The sequence below is a fragment of the Mytilus galloprovincialis genome, chromosome 9 (assembly GCF_965363235.1).
Source record: "Mytilus galloprovincialis chromosome 9, xbMytGall1.hap1.1, whole genome shotgun sequence".
In the NCBI taxonomy this organism is placed as follows: Eukaryota; Metazoa; Mollusca; class Bivalvia; order Mytilida; family Mytilidae; genus Mytilus; species Mytilus galloprovincialis.
This window is the reverse complement of record NC_134846.1, coordinates 755,849-775,614: the sequence shown is the minus strand read 5'-3', so window position 1 is coordinate 775,614 and position 19,766 is coordinate 755,849. Positions and strand designations below refer to the sequence as shown.

The 19,766-nt window shown below is 30.8% G+C and overlaps 1 protein-coding gene across 1 annotated transcript; it reads left to right on the top strand.

Annotated features, from left to right (window-relative positions):
• The first annotated feature begins 4,327 nt into the window (after window positions 1-4,327).
• LOC143044191 (uncharacterized) lies at window positions 4,328-18,710 on the top strand. The gene is made up of 8 exons (XM_076216085.1): window positions 4,328-4,678; window positions 7,776-8,375; window positions 10,392-10,676; window positions 11,582-11,665; window positions 12,898-12,982; window positions 14,433-14,654; window positions 17,050-17,259; window positions 18,325-18,710. Exons 1-8 carry the CDS (start codon window positions 4,561-4,563, stop codon window positions 18,455-18,457), a joined length of 1,737 nt encoding a protein of 578 aa, XP_076072200.1. The 5' UTR covers window positions 4,328-4,560; the 3' UTR covers window positions 18,458-18,710.
• The last annotated feature ends 1,056 nt before the right edge of the window (window positions 18,711-19,766 follow it).

The window sequence follows — 19,766 nt, the reverse complement described above, 5'->3', positions numbered from 1 at the left end:
ATCTATGCTCTAATTCCCATCCATAAAAATAACTAGTGTTTTAAATTCATCATATTTTATTGAAATCTGTACATTTGTTAGTTTAAAACATCAAGTACCGGTACCTTATCCCGGCCTCTTTAATATTAGTAAATAAACATATTTATACAATTGTTAGTTTTTGTTAGTATTATACCTACAATAATAATCAAGTATAACAAATGCACAGGTTTTGAAAATATATATATATATATATATATATTTTTATATTAAATTTTATATTTTTCTTATTTGCACATGAACATAATAAGTTATACACACTTGTATGCATAATAGTTATATACACTAAACAGAAGATATATAATATATTTGATAGACACAGCTGTTTGATACATTGCAGAAAATGATTTTAAAACATAGGCTGTTTGAATATGAAATATATATATACATTATATGTGGAGTCTATTTATTTTCTGTTTTTTGTTTTTATGAAAGTAAAGGAGTCCAGGGGTTCCAGCAGTTTTCTGCCCTACTGAGTAATTTATTTTTATAGAATATATTTTTTTCTATTAATAAGTTTTCTTTTAAATAATTTTTAGTGCTATTATAGTGGTTGTTCCATAGATAGTTTGCTTCTATAAATGTTGAATTTTGTTAACAGAAGTATTAAATTTCTTATATCATTTTTATATGTTTTTGTTAGAATACCAAATAAAACCAAATCAATATTTAAAGTTAGTTCTATTTCTGTCTTCTCAAATATCCAGGAGTTAAGGTCTTCCCACAGTTTTAATATATATGGACACGTCCAGAATATATGTTATATTGTTTCAACCCCGCCGCACCCAGAACTACAAATATTGGTATCTTTAATTTCTATTTTAAGGAGAAGTACATTCGTGCCTAAGATTCGATGTATTATTCTGTATTTAAACTACTGCAATTTTGAATTTTTTTGTTATATAAAAGGGCAATACATGCATATTTTTCCAATTGAAATTTGCATTGAGAATTAATGACCATTTTTGTTCACATTTTTGTTTAGAATTTGACTTTTTATCGTTCAAAATATTATACATATCTTTTGAACCTTTCTGAGATTTAAAAAAAACTTTTAACACTGAGGGCAAACTGGTCCGTTTTCTCTCTTTAAGTCATTTGGACATACTTGATATTCTTTTAAATACTTTTTTTATTGCCGAAATAAGACCTTGATATGTGAGAAAATTAGTTTTAATATTGTATACATTATTAAAGTGATCAAAAGTCATAAATTTCCACCTTCCTGTAACAAGTCATTGATCAGCCAAACCCCTTTTTTAGCCCAATCTTTATACAAAATTGAATGGTTATCAATCTTTATTCCATCATTCTTCCATAAAGGGCATGTATTAATTTGAGAGTTATTTTGTACATTTTTAAGATCCTGCCAAGCATCATATACTTCTTTCCAAAATGATTTTTTTTAACTTTTTATAAGGACCAAGAAACTGCATTTCCAAAAAATTCAAATTTTCTGAAAAGAGGAAAAGTTTCACTAGTTTTGAATTATTTCTATTAATTCTTCTTATCCAGGTTAACTTAAGACCTTTTATGTAGTTTTCAATATTTATCATTTTTAGTCCTCCTAAACAGTGTGGTTTGGTTAAGGTGTCTCTATTGACTTTATCTGGTTTGTTATCCCAGATAAAGGAAAATATTTTATCAGTAAAATTTTTAAGCTTTGTGCTATTTGGACTAAGTATGGACAGGAATAGATGGTTTAATTTTGATATTATAAGTGTTTTTATCACTGTTATTTTCCCAATTGGTGAGAGTATTTGATTAGTCCAAGTTTTTACAATGTTTTTGATTTCTTTCAACCTGGGGTTATAATTTAAATTTTCAATTTCAAGTCACTAATATCCACTGAGAAATTTATCCCAAGAAGTGTAAATCTGCTGGAACCCCACTCCAATCCCCACTTAACACACATAGTTTCTTGGCTAAACTTTTTCTTCCCAATCCAAACAACCTTGGTCTTGTCTAAGTTTATATTAAGACCTGATAAATCTGCATATTTATCTAGAGTACGAAGAGATGCATCCAAAGATTCAGGTGATCCATCAAGTATAAGAGAGGTATCATCTGCATATTGTGAGATGAGATACTCTGAGTCATCTATAGTAATTCCTTTAACTTTGTCATTATTTCGTATAAGTATACCAAGTCTTCTGCACATAGTTAAGATATATAAGGTGACAGGGGATCCCCTTGTCGGCAGCCTCTTTAAATCTCCAAAAAAAATCTAAGAGATGGTAATTTTGAGTTACTGCAGATTGAATTTTGGTATAAAAAGTAGTGATCAAATTTTTAATAGAGGTCCAAAATTAAAAAAGTCTAATACACTTTCAATAAAACTCCAAGAAATTGAATCAAACGCCTTTTCAAGATCAATAAGGAGGAGAATACCAGGTATATCATTTTCTTCTGTATACAATTAAATATATCATAAATTAGTCTAGTATTTTCACCAATATATCTTCCCGGAATGAACCCTGTTTGATCATTACTTAAAAGTGATAAAATAGACTTCAAACGTTCTGCGATACAGCTAGACCAAAGTTTATATATTGTGTTTAAAAGACTTATTGGTCGCCAGTTTTTCATATATTGTCTTGGTTTATCCCCCTTTAGTCTACAAGTTATTATCCCTCTTTTTTGGGATACTGACATTTCACCCATATTATACCCATAGTTGATTGATCTTAGAACAAATTTACCTAAATCTATCCAAAATTTTAAAAAAAACTCACTGATGTACCCATCGGATCCTGGGCTTTTATTACTTTTCATTCTTTAAATAGCAGCTGTTAATTCTGAATAGAAAATTTTCCCTCAAAGGAATCCCTTATTTCATTTGCTAACATGGGAACGTCTAAAAATGGAATTTCCTTATTTAGATTCACACTATCTATTGTATCTTTTTTTTACTATAAATCCTTATAGAAGTTTTTAGCTTCCAATAAAATATGTTCTTGTTTGTTTATTAAACAGCCTTCATTATTGACTAGTCTTGGAATTGTTTTATTAACAAAGTTCTTAGTTTCTAAGTTGAGAAAATATTTTGAGGATCTTTCTCCTTCTTCTACCCATTGCATTTTTGAGCGTACATAATGACCACGCATTTTCTCTTGTCTTAAAATTTGTAATTCAGATTTCTTTTGTTGGTTGAGATCTTCAAGAGCTTCTGTGGTTTGTATATTTTCTTCTAATTTTTGAATTTCATTTACTAAAGAATTTTCCAATTTTTTTTAATTTTTTTTTATATGATGCAAAGGAAATTGTTTTACCCCTAATTTCTGTCATTAATGTTTTTAAGAACAACTGATCATTAATTGTGAATTGAATATCTGAGCAATCAATCTGGTCTAGTGAATCGCTATTGTATACTAAAGTTGCATATTGATCTTTTACTTGTTTTATTTTTTCTTTAACAGATTTAACATATTCTATATCATACAATAAACTGTTATTAAATTTAGTGTTTTGTTGTAGTTCTCCAAATATTTAGAACAAGTTAACAAAAAGTCCATGCTGACTTATCATTTTTATATAAAAGAATGCCTGTAACATATTCAAAAAATTTCTGTTTTTTGACATCCCATGGCAACGTTTCCTCATATTACAATATATACTGTGTGTATTTAAAAATTGACATATGTTGAAAGACGTGAATAATGGTAACTCAAACAAATACGAAGTGTTTAGTCTTTAAGAAAACTTGTAAGATTTTTTCTGCTATTTTTGCTAAAAGGCTGCAATTTAGGTATCGGTGCAATTTGTGTACTGTGACGCCAAACACCGCTAAAAGAACATTTCCATCCAGAGCAAACAGTCTGTTTGTCGTGAATTTTAGTGAAACTGAACTAACCAAAATGAAAAATTACAAAAATTGATGTTAGTAAAATCCTTTTTCTACGTAGTTTCCTTGAGATAAATTATTAAAGGTTTAATATCTAAAAGGACCAGTAAGTATATACAGATTAATTTATATTATAAAATATTCTACAGGGTAATAATGTTTAAGTTTTATTAATATGTAACACAAGTTTTTCCAAAACGTTGAATGTTTAATATTTTTACTCTTATTCCTGAGTCAGCTTGCATTTTGATTACAAGTACATAATTGAGAAACTATATTCCTTATTTAATAATCAAATGAAATGTGTAATTTTACTTTTTTTAAGTGTTGTATTGTAAACAACTTTTTGTAACTTTTTGTGCATTTTTGTGTATAAATATATGTCTAATAAAATGAAAGGATTTTGTGTTGCAGGCGTCCACACCATTTTGGTAGTAATTGAAGGAAGCGAAGTAGGACTAATTGGCGAGAATGGAACAGAAATAGAGTGTTCATACCCATTGGGAAACTATTCACAATTTTCTGTTTCTTTTTGGGCTTTCAACAAAAGTAGCCAAATTTTTGAACAAATAGCAACATATATACCAAACGACACCCCACTGATAAACACAAAAGGAGAGTATTTAAAAGGTAGAGTGACACTGACACCTATAACAAAATTATCAACAAAAGCAGTTATGACATTTAACCAAATCATGTGCATAGATGATACATCCTATCAATGTCAAGCGAGATACATTGATTCAAATGGTGATCAAAATCCAATTTCGAATAATACAAGCATTTCGGTGGAAGGTATTTATTTTAAAGTTATAGTATTAAGATACAAGACTAGTATAGAACTTCAAATAGTTATATTTAACGCCTTAGTATTTATAAGAAAAACAGAACAATAGTCCATAAAACCAAGCCTGTCGAAAAAAGTAGCGTGTTGTCGAAAGTAGAAATCAAAGTGTATTTTGACTTTGCATAACTGCAAAAAATATTTCGTTCCCTTTTATATATATAGACGAGTTGTATATACATTATGTACACAGCCATGTATCACCATCATTGATGGCTATCCGATGGATACATCTGTTGTAGAGTTGTCACTGACTCAGACGTACTTATAAATATAATTATTTTCTGTGACTGTATATTACATTAATTTGTAGGATCCTTTACTATAGATAATTTAGCTGATCTGTAACAAAAACATCTTCATGCCTTATATATCATGTACTGTAGTACGCCGCTAGATTAAAACTGACGTGGAAAGGTAACACACGGCCAGCGAAAGCTCGTTTAATTGAGAGCCCAGGTGGTCGTGTGGTCTAGCGGGACGGCTGCAGTGCAGGCGATTTGGTGTCACGATTTCACAGTAGCATGGGTTCGAATCCCGGCGAGGGAAGAACCAAAAATTTGCGAAAGCAAATTTACAGATCTAACATTGTTGGGTTGATGTTTAGACGAGTTGTATATATATATATATATATAGATCCCAGGTGGTCGTGTGGTCTAGCGGGACGGCTGCAGTGCAGGCGATTTGGTGTCACGATATCACAGTAGCATGGGTTCGAATCCCGACGAGGGAAGAACCAAAAATTTGCGAAAGCAAATTTACAGATCTAAAATTGTTGGGTTGATGTGTAGACGAGTTGTATATATATATATATATACAACTCGTCTACACATCAACCCAACAATTTTAGATCTGTAAATTTGCTTTCGCAAATTTTTGGTTCTTCCCTCGTCGGGATTCGAACCCATGCTACTGTGATATCGTGACACCAAATCGCCTGCACTGCAGCCGTCCCGCTAGACCACACGACCACCTGGGCTCTAAAAAAAAGAGCTTTCGGTGGGCATGTGTTACCTTTCCACGTCAGTTTTAATCTAGCGGCGTACTACAGTACATGATATATAAGGCATGAAGATGTTATTGTTACAGATCAGCTAAATTATCTATAGTAAAGGATCCTACAAATTAATGTAATATACAGTCACAGAAAATAATTATATTCATAAGTACGTCTGAGTCAGTGACAACTCTACAACAGATGTATCCATCGGATCGCCATCAATGATGGTGATATATGGCTGTGTACATAATGTATATACAACTCGTCTAAACATCAACCCAACAATGTTTGATCTGTATATATATATATATATCACCGAAAATATAGATTTTAAAATTAATAAATTACATACAAATTGGACAAGTCGGCAATTCATGTCAGGTAGGCGGTAACGGTAGTCTTTCCCCGATTCCTCTGCTCCTATCTTAAACTTGGATAAGTACGATGATTTATTTCGAAGTCAGATGATTTTCTCTTAATTTAGCACAAATTGCTTTGTGATGCAGCTTCTCGAGGTAAAGTTCGTTTTATTTTACACAATTAGTTCTTTGAAAATCTAGTCATATATTTAATAACCCCATTTGTTTAACCTTTATTCCATGGTTCTAAACTTTTCAAATCAGCACATATGGTTGACCTCAGACACTTGTAAATTTGAGACATGTCCAAAATCACAGCACAAAGACTTGTTTGTTTATTTCAGTTCTTCAATTTAAGGCACATTAGGGATTATGACCCATATATTGAAACCATAGTTCGGATACTTCCAATAAGTTATGTATGTTCTTCTTGAATGTTTGAATAAATCTGTTTATTTTGGTCCATTTCGTAAAGATAATAAGTTTTTTGTTAGCACTTACGGGTAATGACCCTTATACAGCTACTTGCACTTGTAGTATATGTATTTTAATCCTTCTGATGAGATAAGCTTTTTTCAACTGATTTTTATAGTTCCTTCTTATGTTGTACTGTTACACTACTGTCCAAGATTAGGGTGAGGGTTAGGATCCTGTTCACATGTTTGACCCAGCCACATTCTCTGTGTATGTGCCTGTCCCAAGTCAGGAGCCTGTAATTCAGTCGCTTTCGTTTGTTTATATGTTACATATTTGTTTTTCGTTCATTTATTGTACATCAATTAGGCCGTTAGTTTTCTCGTTTGAATTATTTTACATTGTCTTATCGGGGCCTTTCATAGCTGAGTAAGCCGTATGGACTTTGTTCATTGTTGAAGGCCGTACGGTGATCTATATTTGTGAATTCCTGTGTCATTTTGGTCTCTTGTGGAGAATTTTCTCATTTGCAATCATACCACATCTTCTTTGTGGTATATTCATCAATTCTGAAAATAGCTCCACAGGCCACATTATGGATGAACTTTCAGTTACAACATACAGACTCTGTTAATTCATTTAATAAACTTTGCTGATGTCTTAAAGTAGATGTTTATAGAGAAATTATGCAAAAATATAGATTTGAAAGAAACCCCTCAGAAATACGTGATAATTGTTTAAAGGCTCTTTGTTCTATTTTTTTTTAAATGCTGGCATTAACAGTGTTTTTGGTTCCCTTTCTTCCATTTTTCTGTCAATTACAATACTAATGTCATTTAAAGTAGCTTCAATAATGATTATTTGAACTATTGTAGTTTTTGTAATACCATATGCCCCAAGCAATTACATACATTACATGGATATTAGTATAATAATTATTAATCATATTGATCCTAAAAAAACTGTGATAATATCAGCAAAAACTGAACGTATGTCTGGCATTAGTTCAAGTTCCTAATACAAACCTAATGATCAATTAATACTGAGATATAACCAACAAAATATCTCTTTTACATATGTAAATGAATACATAAATGCTTACTTGCAGCAACTTTTAGAAGACATAAAATCATATCAACTGAAACCAATACCTACTTTTTGCAGCTTAAAAATGTTTCACCTAGAATTTGTTTAATCGAAGATGTATCGTAATTAAAATTATACTGATTTTTATTATCGATTGAGTTAAAATTGTATAATACGTACTTTCCATAGTGCCACCTTCAAAACCGGATGGCGTTGTAGTAGTTAATTTACCAGGAGATTCAGCAGTGTTCACAACTAAACAGATGGATTATAGATCACCATCGCCATCTACGTATACTGACGTAACATCAACAGAAAACGAAACTGTATCTGCCTCAGCTACCACGGAAGAAAACGCTTCAACTGCATTTAATCATTCTACGATACAAACATCTGGCCATAATACTACAACAGCTACCCCTCTTCCTGATAGTGTTTCTTCCAACAAAAGCTACAAAACTACTACATATTCTACCAAACAACCAACTATAGATACAGTTTTAGCTGAAGGTGATACCATAACAGTTGTCTGTACAGGAGATGTTGGAAAACCTCCAGCAAAACTTGTCTTTCAAAAGTATGTTGATGGACACAGAAGACCTCTTAACTATACAGCCAATAAAACATCAATTGTAAAAGATTCTGAGAATTGTTCTGATTATCGGACAAGTAATCTCACATTCAAAGTTACAGCCCAAGACAACAAAGCAATAATAAAATGTTGTGTTTATTCAACAATGGCAGGTTCTGATATGTTATACGTAGAAACGGCACCAATAAAAGTGTACTGTAAGTATATATTTTTACTATTAATCATATATATATGCATATCATAGTTATAGGTTTCCCTTATAGATGTATACTTTGTTTCATTAATACCGACGATTTTTCTAAAGATCACTTTCATCAAACGTTATCTACATAACTTTATTTTACCTCTGCTTTCAAAAAAAAAAAAAAAAAACTGTCATGAAAGCTAAAAGAAGTTTTACGAAATTAAGAACTACTTGAAAGGAAAATCAATCAGGGCTTGAAATGCACAAACCTTATATCGCCGTGTATATTACATCCATTTTCGTTCGTTATATTGAGAAGTTGAAGCTTGCTACATATACTTATTTATTTTGTAAACGAATTTCTCCAGTAAAAATGAGATGGAAGATAATAAAGGGAAATTCCAATGTTTAATCAAAGACTTTTAAATATCTTTAATGTGTGCATGTCTAGCAGATGATTTGATGTTAAAAAGACAGGTCAGTTTCTGTAAATGATATAAGAATGAAAAGACAGCTAAATAAACAAAATTAGAGAAAAAAAGACGTAATGGAAAATAGGAATACGTAAAACACTGCATAGATTACTAAACACTAACAAAAACCAACCAAAACCAGGGGTATTACTAAGTGCTTCTAACAATGAGCAGGGTTTGCTCTATTTTAACAATTCTTTATTTATTAATCTTATTACAATGTCAGTAAAAGATTTCATTTTTTACGAAAAGTACTTTTAAGAGGTTATGTTACTATTTGACTTCGAAACCCAAAGAGTGTCAAATACCTATACACATAACACCTACTTTACAATCAAGCAATTGAAAAATTATTTTGTAAGTTATTAGATCTTTTGTATCTGATTGCCCTAAAATTAATTTATACACAATCACATGTACTGAGGGTTTTATTATTATATTCCTGAATAGGTTCAGGAATATTTAAAAAAAAAATATTTATGTTATGTTACATTGTGCGTGCTGATGGTTCTCTCATAGGTATAGTAATGGGATTCTCATATTTTTTTTTGATTGGTCAACAATATGTGATTCGAAGACTCATTATAATTTTTTCAAGTTATTTTTGTTCTTTTTTTCGCATTGTTCGTATTTCATTGACAATTCAGTTCTGATGTTTTACCAGACACCTAATTACTTTAAGTAGCAGATCAAGTTCTGTTTTTCTTTTAGATAATTGTTGAGGCGTCTAACATTGTTATTCGACCATGATAAATTGAAGTCGTAGCTAGGTGGTCAGTTGATTTTATCAGGCGTTAGTGTTAGCAAACGGGAAGGGAGGAAACCACTGAATTTGTTTAACCCCGCCTAATTTTTGCGCCTGTTCCTATTCAGGAGCCTCTGACCTTTGTCTGTCTTAAATTGCTTTTTAATTTTAGTTCATGTATATGTTCAGGAGTTTAATATGACGTCCGTTTCCACTAAATAGGTACATATTTTTAATCAGGGGTCAACTGAAGTTCACCTCCGGGTTTGGGTATAGTATAAGTATAGGTATAGTATATTATAGTATAAGTATAAGTATAGGTAAAGTGAAGTTAAGGTATAGTATAGTAAAGTAATAGTAATAGTAATAGTATAGTATAGTATAGTATAGTATAGTATAGTATAGTATAGTATAGTATAGTATAGTATAGTATAGTATAGTATAGTATAGTATAGTATAGTATAGCATAGTATAGTATAGTATAGTATAGTAATAGCAATAGTATAGTATAGTATAGTATTGTAATAGTAATAGTATAGTAAAATAAAGTATAGTATAGTATAGTATAGTATAGTATAGTATAGTATAGTATAGTATAGTATAGTATAGTATAGTATAGTATAGTATAGTATAGTTTGAATTAGACTTTGAGCGGTCCTGATACAAGTATTACGTGTCGTTTTCATGTTTTGCTGGACCATTTAAACAATTGCTTAATTTGATGTGTTTCAACAAATTTAACGAATTGGCAGGCAGCTGAATGTTTTGCAAGCATGTATGCACGCCTATATAGTCACTATTATTTTTTCAGATCAAGTGAGCATGCCAACTATAATACTAAATCGGAATAAAACAGATTATGTGGTAGGAGAAGATTCTCGTATTGATTTATTTTGTAAAAGCGATGGAAATCCTAAACCAAATTTCCACTGGTATAAAGAAAACATTTACGAGACAATAAGTGAATCTGAAAATTTTACTATTACGGATATGAATAAAACGGACAGTGGAATATACACCTGTAATGTTAGCAACACTTTCAATGGCGTTACGTACACAAATGCTGTAAATGTTCGAATTAATGTAATGGATAAAGGTAAATTACGTTTATTAAAATTGTTACATGTATATGAAGCTTATGCTTGTATTTTTCTTATTTACATGATATGAAGCATTTTGAATTCGGTACTGATATTTCTGATACAGTTATAAACAGCTCAACAGAGGTATACATATACCGTGTATGAAAATCAATTTTCAAAAGCTAGCACAGGTTGCAAAATTAATGTCTGAGCAAAATTAGTCAATATATAAGGACATCTTGTTTTAATAATCTTCAGCTTCCTGGTCTTTTAAAATCCTGTATTACCTTTATGGTTCTTATTTCAGTCAGTTTTAAATTTCATGTACTGGTATCAATTATTAGATAGCCCACACAACACACACCCTTCATGAACATTATAGTACTTTATGAAGAATCAACAACTTCCTTATAGTTACTTTTTTGTACAATTCTTGTCTATTTGATTATGTTACATTACAAAGGATTATAATTGCACGCTTATGAAGATATGACCAAAAAAATATGTTATATTTCAATTTAACATGAATATTTGCTGTTGTTTTTTAACTGCTTATCCGAATATAGGGAGCACGTAATTACCATTTTGCTAAAAACATACTTTGCAAGTCTGTAACCCATTATCAATGTTCATGTTCATTTATTTATGACTGCAACTTATCGTCATAGATGCGCATAAAAAAGAAAATAAATAAAGTTTCGCACAATCCCTTTTTTAATTATCTTTCTGCATGCAATGGCTCCATCACTTTATCATTCTTCATTTGTGTACAAAAAAGGCAAAGTGTATTGCGATTGTTTATTTGTATATTATGCAAGACTAATTTCACTGAAAAAATATCAGAGAAGAAACATATTTGACTCACTCATAAAATGTATCTTCAAATAATGCATTGACTGTTTGCCGTTTATTCACAAAGCTGACATTTCAACTACCCAGTCTAGTTTCACGGACAGTTCGTCTGGTGCTGACGGTAAAGAGAAAGAGAAAAAAGAAAACTTTGGTATGTATCGCTTGTGTTAGTTATTTTAATATTTTACGCGACAAGTATTTTGATATAAATTATTTAACAAAATTCCAATGCATTTCATATCGAAACTATTATAAGCAACTTTTTAATATTATATGTAAGATTGAATATTTAACTTTTGAATAATATGATAAATTAAAAGGGAATCAATGTAGTAAGTTATTTCAAAAACTGGATGTGTATACTACGGTAAAATCGTTTTTCTCCATTAGTGTGAATTATAAGCATAATAAGAATCTCTCAAACTAGATTTTCAAAAACTGTCAAATCAAAAGTCAATACAGAAGATATAATTGTAATATGGTTGATTTGTTTGTTGTATTAACCTTAAGGAATAAACAATGATAAAAGATATATAATATGTGCCAAATATTTTGGCATTCTTCATAAAAAACTTCCATTAGAAATTATGTTAGGCGGAATAAATATAAAATTACCTTCGTCGTCATTTGCAGGAGTCAACTCTACAAGGTATCGCCTTGAATATAAGTTAAACACACATGACTTGACCAAAACGTAAAATAACAAAATTATCGAAGTCCGAGAAAAATTCAAAACGAAAAGTGCAAAGTCAAATGACAAAATCAAAGCTCAAACACCTCAAACTATCATATTCCGGAATTGGTACAGGCATCTCTCATATTACTGCAAAACATACCTCTATTGAATTGTTGATACTATTAACCAAAATTAAACATCACAATTGAAAAATACCACCAGTAAATCTATATATTACCTTCATCAAAACACTTGAGCCTGATCATTGAGTATGATACATTGTAGTCTCAATAAGGTGAAAATACACAAAGTTATGCACTCAAAAGCAGGACTATAATACATTAATTTGATAAAACAGATATCATGTGATTGATTCATAAAACTTTGTTCAACTTCTCTTAATACATAGACAGCCAAATGCTATTTTGAAAAAGGGGTCCATGTACATTGTACTCGTTTTCAAGTTATTGGTTTAAATCATCAAGAAAAAACAACGTTATTTTACTTTTGCAACATCATTACCTCCCTTGATAATGTATTATTTGCCCTCAAAGTTCATACAACTTTGAACAATACACAAGTTTTCTATTACCATTCTTGGTAAAGATTTACCTTTATTGTGTCTTTAATGTCTACTCCTAAAATTACAATCAATATAAGGATGTTTTGTTGTAACATTAAAATAATATTTTTGTTTTCTTTTGTAGATACAGTTATTGTTGTTGTAATTGTTATCGTTTCGGTGGTTGTTATCTTTATCGTTATCCTGATTGTTATATTAGCATGTAAAAAGTAAGAATACAAACTTGTAAAAAAAGAGAAAAATAAAACGCCAAAGAGATCAGTATAAAACAATTAAAATTATATCTATAATAGTTATAATTTTGTTTAGAATCTTCTATAATTAAGAATTGAGGTATAACCGTCTTCTCGGTACATAGATATAGGAAGATGTGGTATGAGTGCCAATGAGCAAACTCTCCATCCAAGTCACAATTTGTTAAAGTATACAATTATAGCTCAAGGTACGGTCTTCAACACGGAGCCATGGCTCACACTGAAAAGCAAGCTATAAAGGGCCACAAAAATTAATAGTGTAAAACAATTCAAACGGGAAAACCAACGGTCTAATCTATATAAGAACAGTCTTGATAATAAAACCAAATGATTATAGGCTATTACCAATGTTATTTCAACTGATCGGGCGGGGCTAACAAATAATTAGCATAAGGACAGTCTATTTCAAGATGTGCGTGATATGGATGATGGCCATTATAATTGGAACTGATTTCTAATCACCTATCGTTGTCACCAAACAGATATACAAATGAACTGAGTGTATGATATAGGACGAATAACTAAACATTCTATTGATGATTTTATTCTGAAATACCTGTCTATAGATGGACTGGTCTTAAATAAGCCAACCAGTTAAACCCCGCCCAGTCAAGTGAAATTAATCAAGTTATACATACACGACATACGTAACATAGGAGATTATACAAATTTAATGATAAAATTGAATCGATATATCTTCCGACTAATAATATTAGTCATCCATAGCAGTGTGATTCAAATAAAATAAGGAAATTTATAAACGCATTAGTAAAGTAGAGCTCCATACATATGATATATTATAATTATAACGCTGATCCATTAATAAATTAGATTTTTCTGTTTCGATTCACGTTTCATTATATATTGCTGTCAATTAATTTCACTTCATTTGAATTTTGGTGGATACAAAGTGTAGTTGTCTCCCTGAAAAATAGTAAAATCACAAACGTACTGAACGTCCATAATCAAATGGCAAAATCAAAAGGTTAAACATATCAAAAGAAAAACAACTGACATATTCCTAACTTTGTACAGGCATTTTCTTATTTAGATAAAGATTATGCAAACCTTGTTTAATAGCTAGCCAAACATCTCACCTGTATGACAGTTGCATTAAATATACATAACACATCTTATTTTGATATTCAAATATTGTTCATTTTGACTAATTCAAGGTGTGAAGAACGTTTAAAGAAAATGTTATTTTCCTTGACACGCCATCATTGAAAAAAATATTGAAACGGAAGTTGCAAGTGGTCATAGATCATTAAAACGCAAACCTTATGAGTATATAAAATGCATTTAATCATGATTTGTTGACTTAAATAAAAATATGTTTCAAATAGACAACACTCATATTTTTGAATATTGCACATAATTTACCTTTAGTATTGATCTCTTTCAGAAGGAGGAGTAAATCCTCTTCATTTAAAAATGAGTCTAAAACTATTGTTGATTCTAAACAAAAACCGATTACAGAATTCAGAACTGGGGACTATGATTGCATTGATTTGGACAATGATGCTATGAAAAAAACAAAAAGTCATGGACACGAGGTTGACGATATTAAGGAGCACAATTACGAATATTTGAAGAAACAGAAGGAAAAAGAACAAAAGAATGAATCGTACGTTTGTATAAAGGCAACATTTTAATCTGATATTGAAAGATTGAAGACTGCTAGACTAAAACATGTCGCTTATACGTTTAGACATATATATATATATATCTCTCGTGATCAATTTTATTTGGCAATCACCAATGGCAGTCAGCAGGGTTTAAGAACATCAGTTGTTCGTCCTGTTAGTCAAATGCGTTTTGTTTAAATATACTTTTTCACTTTTTTGGTCTTTTGGAAAATGTTGTTTGTGCTGTATTTAAACCATTCTACAACGAAATTTGTTTTAATTTAGTTTAGTTTAATTAGTTTTTAATTTAGACTCGTTTATATTTTTTCGTGTGGGATTGTATCATATTTTCCCTCCGGTTTATATGATCCGTTCATTCTATATTGACTTTTAAAAATCAAGAGTCTATCTGAAATTGAGGTTAAATTATATGGCCTTCCAAATACCGTTTCGATCCCTAACATCACTGAAGAGACATATATTGTCGAAATCTAAATCTGGTGTACAAAAAAAATATTGACTCCTTGTGTTTGTGGCATAACATCTTGGGCACAAGTTTATCGTTTTCTGTTTAGTATTAAATTTATATTAATCCATTTTGTTACATCTCGTGATCAATTTTATTTGGCAATCGCCAATGGCAGTCAGCAGGGTTTAAGAACATCAGTTGTTCGACCTGTTAGTGATATGCGTTTTGTTTAAATATACTTTTTCACTTTTTTGGTCTTTTGGAAAATGTTGTTTGTGCTGTATTTAGACCCTACTACAACGAAATTTGTTTTACATGCACACGTATGAAAATTGCAGTTTTAATCCAACGCAATCATAGGTTTGAACGTAGTTTTCAATTTAGACTCGTTTAAATCTATATATATACAAGTCTAAATTGAAAACTACGTTCAAACCTATGAATGCATTGGATAAAAACCGCAATTTTTATACGTGTGCATGTAAAACAAATTTCGTTGTAGAAGGGTCTAAATACAGCATAAACAACATTTCCCAAAAGACCAAAAAAAGTGAAAAAGTATATTTAAACAAAACGCATATATATATATCGTATTTGCCAGGATATACCCTGGGTCAATTCTTGTTTTCGCCACTTCTTTCGCCAAAACAACATATTTTTCGCCACTTTATTATTTTTTCGCCAAGTAACATACATAAATTTTTCGTTAAAAATTTTCCATTTTTTCTACCGACCCCACCCTTCCTTTAATAAGATGTGTTTCCCCCCATTGTTGTCTATGATTATTCTCTCAAACTTACCGTAGAGTCTCTACATTGTAATAAATAAACACTGAACATTTACTTTGAAAAAGAAGAACTTTTTTTTAACTTAAAAGAGGGAAAATTCATTATATTTGAACAACTTTTCTAAAAGAGAGGTCCACTTACTTTTAATAATAAAGAAGATACAAGTCCCGGAATAAAACAAAATTCGTGGACATGTTTTGACCTTATAATACCAAAAAGATGTTCAGTTCTTTGAGAGAGTTTTCAAAAGAAAAAATATGTGCCCTTTTGTACTAAGAAGTGGTTTTACAACAAAACAAAAGCTTTCATCACTTGAAATTAATCTCTCATTTAAGGTAAAAAATCATAAAGAAGATATAAGTTCCGTCATTACATTGAAGGGTTACTCTCATTCGAGGGGAGGTTCCCATCATTTTGCATAGATTTCTTCATAACGACAGTTTTCTTTTCTAGACCATCGTAAATGAAAAGTTGAGACGTAAAACTATGCTCGAAACACGTCGTGTCAGTCAAACGACTTTTAAGTACTCTCTCAAATCAATCATCTATATCAAAGTCAAAGGATAAAGTTCGGAGATTTTTCATGCTTTTAAACATTTTTCGTCAAAACAACAGTTTTCTTTTCTGGACTCATTTATTGATTATTGATTTTCTGTCAAAATTGTAACGAATCAAGGTGAATTCCGAGTATTGTCTGATCAGGTAAAGTCCGAGAAACCCGAAAAAGTAAAACAACAAGATGGATGAAAATAAATATTTGTATATATTTCTTTCGCCAAATTCTTTCGCAAATGACAAATTTTTATAGCCACAATCATTATTTTTTCGCAAATTGCAAACAAGGACGGGATGCGGTTTCAGAAAAACGTGCTTATCCGAGATAACACGTGACACACATAATACATATCGAGAGCCTTCGGAGGGATCGCCATCGTTGACACGTTGAACCACGTTGCAATACAAGAGCGTCTTTGTTAGAATAATATTTAATTCAAAATAGGGCGAACAGTTTTTGATGATATTTTTAATCTTTATCTTACTTTAAGGACACTAGTGTTAGAATAATCATATACCTCGCAATAATTACCAATTAACAGTCAATTAGTAGACTAATCTATTGTTTATGATATTATTTAGAAACGCATCAACTCAACCTGCTGTATATGCTCAAGTGAACGAAGCAACAAAGTCGAGCAACAAGCAAAATACAGACACCCTAGAATTGGCTGATAAAAAGGAAGACAACACGTATGCAGACACACAGGAAGGAATTTACGATAAAGCAGGAGACAGACGTAAAAAAGAAGACGAGAATGATGAGCATTTTGATACATCTGACAATTCAAGGTAAGTTTAACAGAACTATTTTAGCTCTTTGTTATATCTATCAATAGTTTCACAGAAATAATATAAAGTACACCAAAAAATATGATGCAATAAAAAGAACAAGGATATGAAAGTTTGTTTAAAGGGGCATAACGTGTCAAGGACATGCCCTCTCATTAGACTTTAATTACCATATTCGATTCATAACATACTGGTATAACGTGTATCCAAATCATAAAAAGTCTTAAATGAAAAATCTACAATGCATAGGTTCGAAAATAAATATCACCATTTCATATGTTTATAAGTCTAGACGCCACTAGACTTACGAAGACTGTCGACAGCAATATAACTCGATATAAACATCCGATATAGATATAGATACAGAGTGAACACGTACAATTGGATTTTTCTAGGTCTTTTTGATGTCATATTGTATATTCAAACATTTATTAAGCTATAAAACCGCTAATTCATTGCAAATTGCTTTCTACGTTACATTCTGTTATTTCAAGCACACATTTCTAATTTGTCTTAAGTTAAAATAAAGTGGATATTATTTCATGTCAAAACTGTACTCTATCCTGACTTACAACATACCTTTAATTGCATGTAAGAGTGAAGTGATTCCCGGAAGTTTGATAGAACAAATACAGGAAATTCTGATCTGAACATTACGCCAAATGTGCCCTTATTAAAATTTCAAATACTTCTTTATTATTCAAATAAATCTTTCAACAACCATTCTATAGTGATACAAAGTCCCGAAGCTTTCATTTGATAGCAAAACAACTCAAATATACTCGCCATTGACAAAGCTACAGCTATATGTAGGAACTATTTTTGTTTTGTTTATATATATATAATTCTTTCCGACCGGGCCTGAATTAGAAGTCTAATACCTTAATAATCATTTTTACCTGTATACGAATGGGTTTTGCAACAAAATAATTCAAGTAATTGCTACGGAAATTTAGTTTCCAGAATGTATAAAATCAGATCACATGGGTTCAAATATGTTTTCCCTCTGCGTTTGTATGGTATGTTTTAACTTGGTTCTGATGAATCTTTTTTTTCCAATTACAGCAAACAAAACTTCAATGATGATACTAAACTTGAAAAGGATGAGAATGGTAAAGTCGCCACTGTGGCTCCGACTATTCATTCGTTAGGTGGCTCTGAAGACGATGAACAGTTAAATCCAAACATCAAAGCATGATAAGAGAAGGGGGCGAACATTTAATAGTTGAAGATCATACGGATACATCGTAGGGGGAGACATATAATAGAACAGCATTATAAACTACATTATGATTCCTTTAACGATAACAATTGCAAACATGTTAAAGGTTCGGTGTAATAGTATATACAAATTGTATTACACAAATGTCATTATGAATGATAGAAATGTTTGAATTCAAGTAGTATAACATAATTCAGAACCTCTGCAGTTAGATTTCTTCTCATTCTTATGTGACAACCTTATTCCTCTTTGTAAACCAAGCCGTGTTCTAATAAGCACACATATTAAATGTTTACATTCTCGTTATTTCATTTTTATCCTTTAATATTAACATTGTAACAGGTTCAGTTTTGTTTTATATATTATTTATCGAAAAACAAATATCTATCCTGCTATCAGTTTTTAAACAAAATAAAATAAACATACTCCAAGAGAGACATTTCTTAATTGGCTTATGTCCGTCACTTCATTTATTTATAATATGAGGCAGGCATTACCTGTTAATGGGGACGAAATTATTTTTTTGTAAATTAAATATTTGTTTAAAAAAAAAAAACGGAAATACCGTAACGTTTCCAATTTTGGTTCTGTTGTTAGGGATTTTACTTGTGACGTTATTTAAATTATGACGTCATATGCAATGTAAACAAAGAAACGCTATCATCAGGTAACGTTTTTTCATATCAAGGAATTATTAAAAATGAAATTGGTATTGCGCGTTCCTTCCTATTTTATACTAGACTGATAAATATATATTTATATAGACCGGAAAAAGGAAGTACATTGTACATTTCTGCTCAGGTCCGGCATTTCAAAACACGACAAAAAAAAATTGAACGATTTTGAGTTCATTAGTACAATGAAAAATTCGGGAAATTTTCCCGTATTTTTTTTTTCTTGAATTTTCTACTGTTATTGGGGACTCCGTCCCCATATAAACTTATCTCATATTGCAACCGACCAAGAGGATTTTACAAAGTCTCATATTGACTCAAATTACTTAATCAATGAACGATAATTGGTTATATCATAGTTAAAACTGAAAGCGAGGCATTTTTTTCTTCTAAAATTGTATTTTCTGAGCAATGTGTTGAGAAATGTTAAATGCAATATTCTAATATGACGTGCTTCTTTCGCTTTGTAAACAACACTGTGATAAAATTCTCCATATATCTATACTTAGCGCAGACTCAGAGATATACATAATAATGGCTGTTACAATATACTTCTCACGTAAATCTACATGTATTGGAACCTATTTGCAGACCCTTTGCCGATTTTATTG

Excerpts from the sequence above, each read along its gene's own strand:
- LOC143044191 (XM_076216085.1), top strand. The coding sequence starts at position 4,561 with ATGACATTTAACCAAATCATGTGCATAGATGATACATCCTATCAATGT. Across the intron at positions 4,679-7,775 it reads TACAAGCATTTCGGTGGAAG|TGCCACCTTCAAAACCGGAT; the intron begins GTATTTATTTTA and ends TACTTTCCATAG. Across the intron at positions 12,983-14,432 it reads GTTATATTAGCATGTAAAAA|AAGGAGGAGTAAATCCTCTT; the intron begins GTAAGAATACAA and ends GATCTCTTTCAG.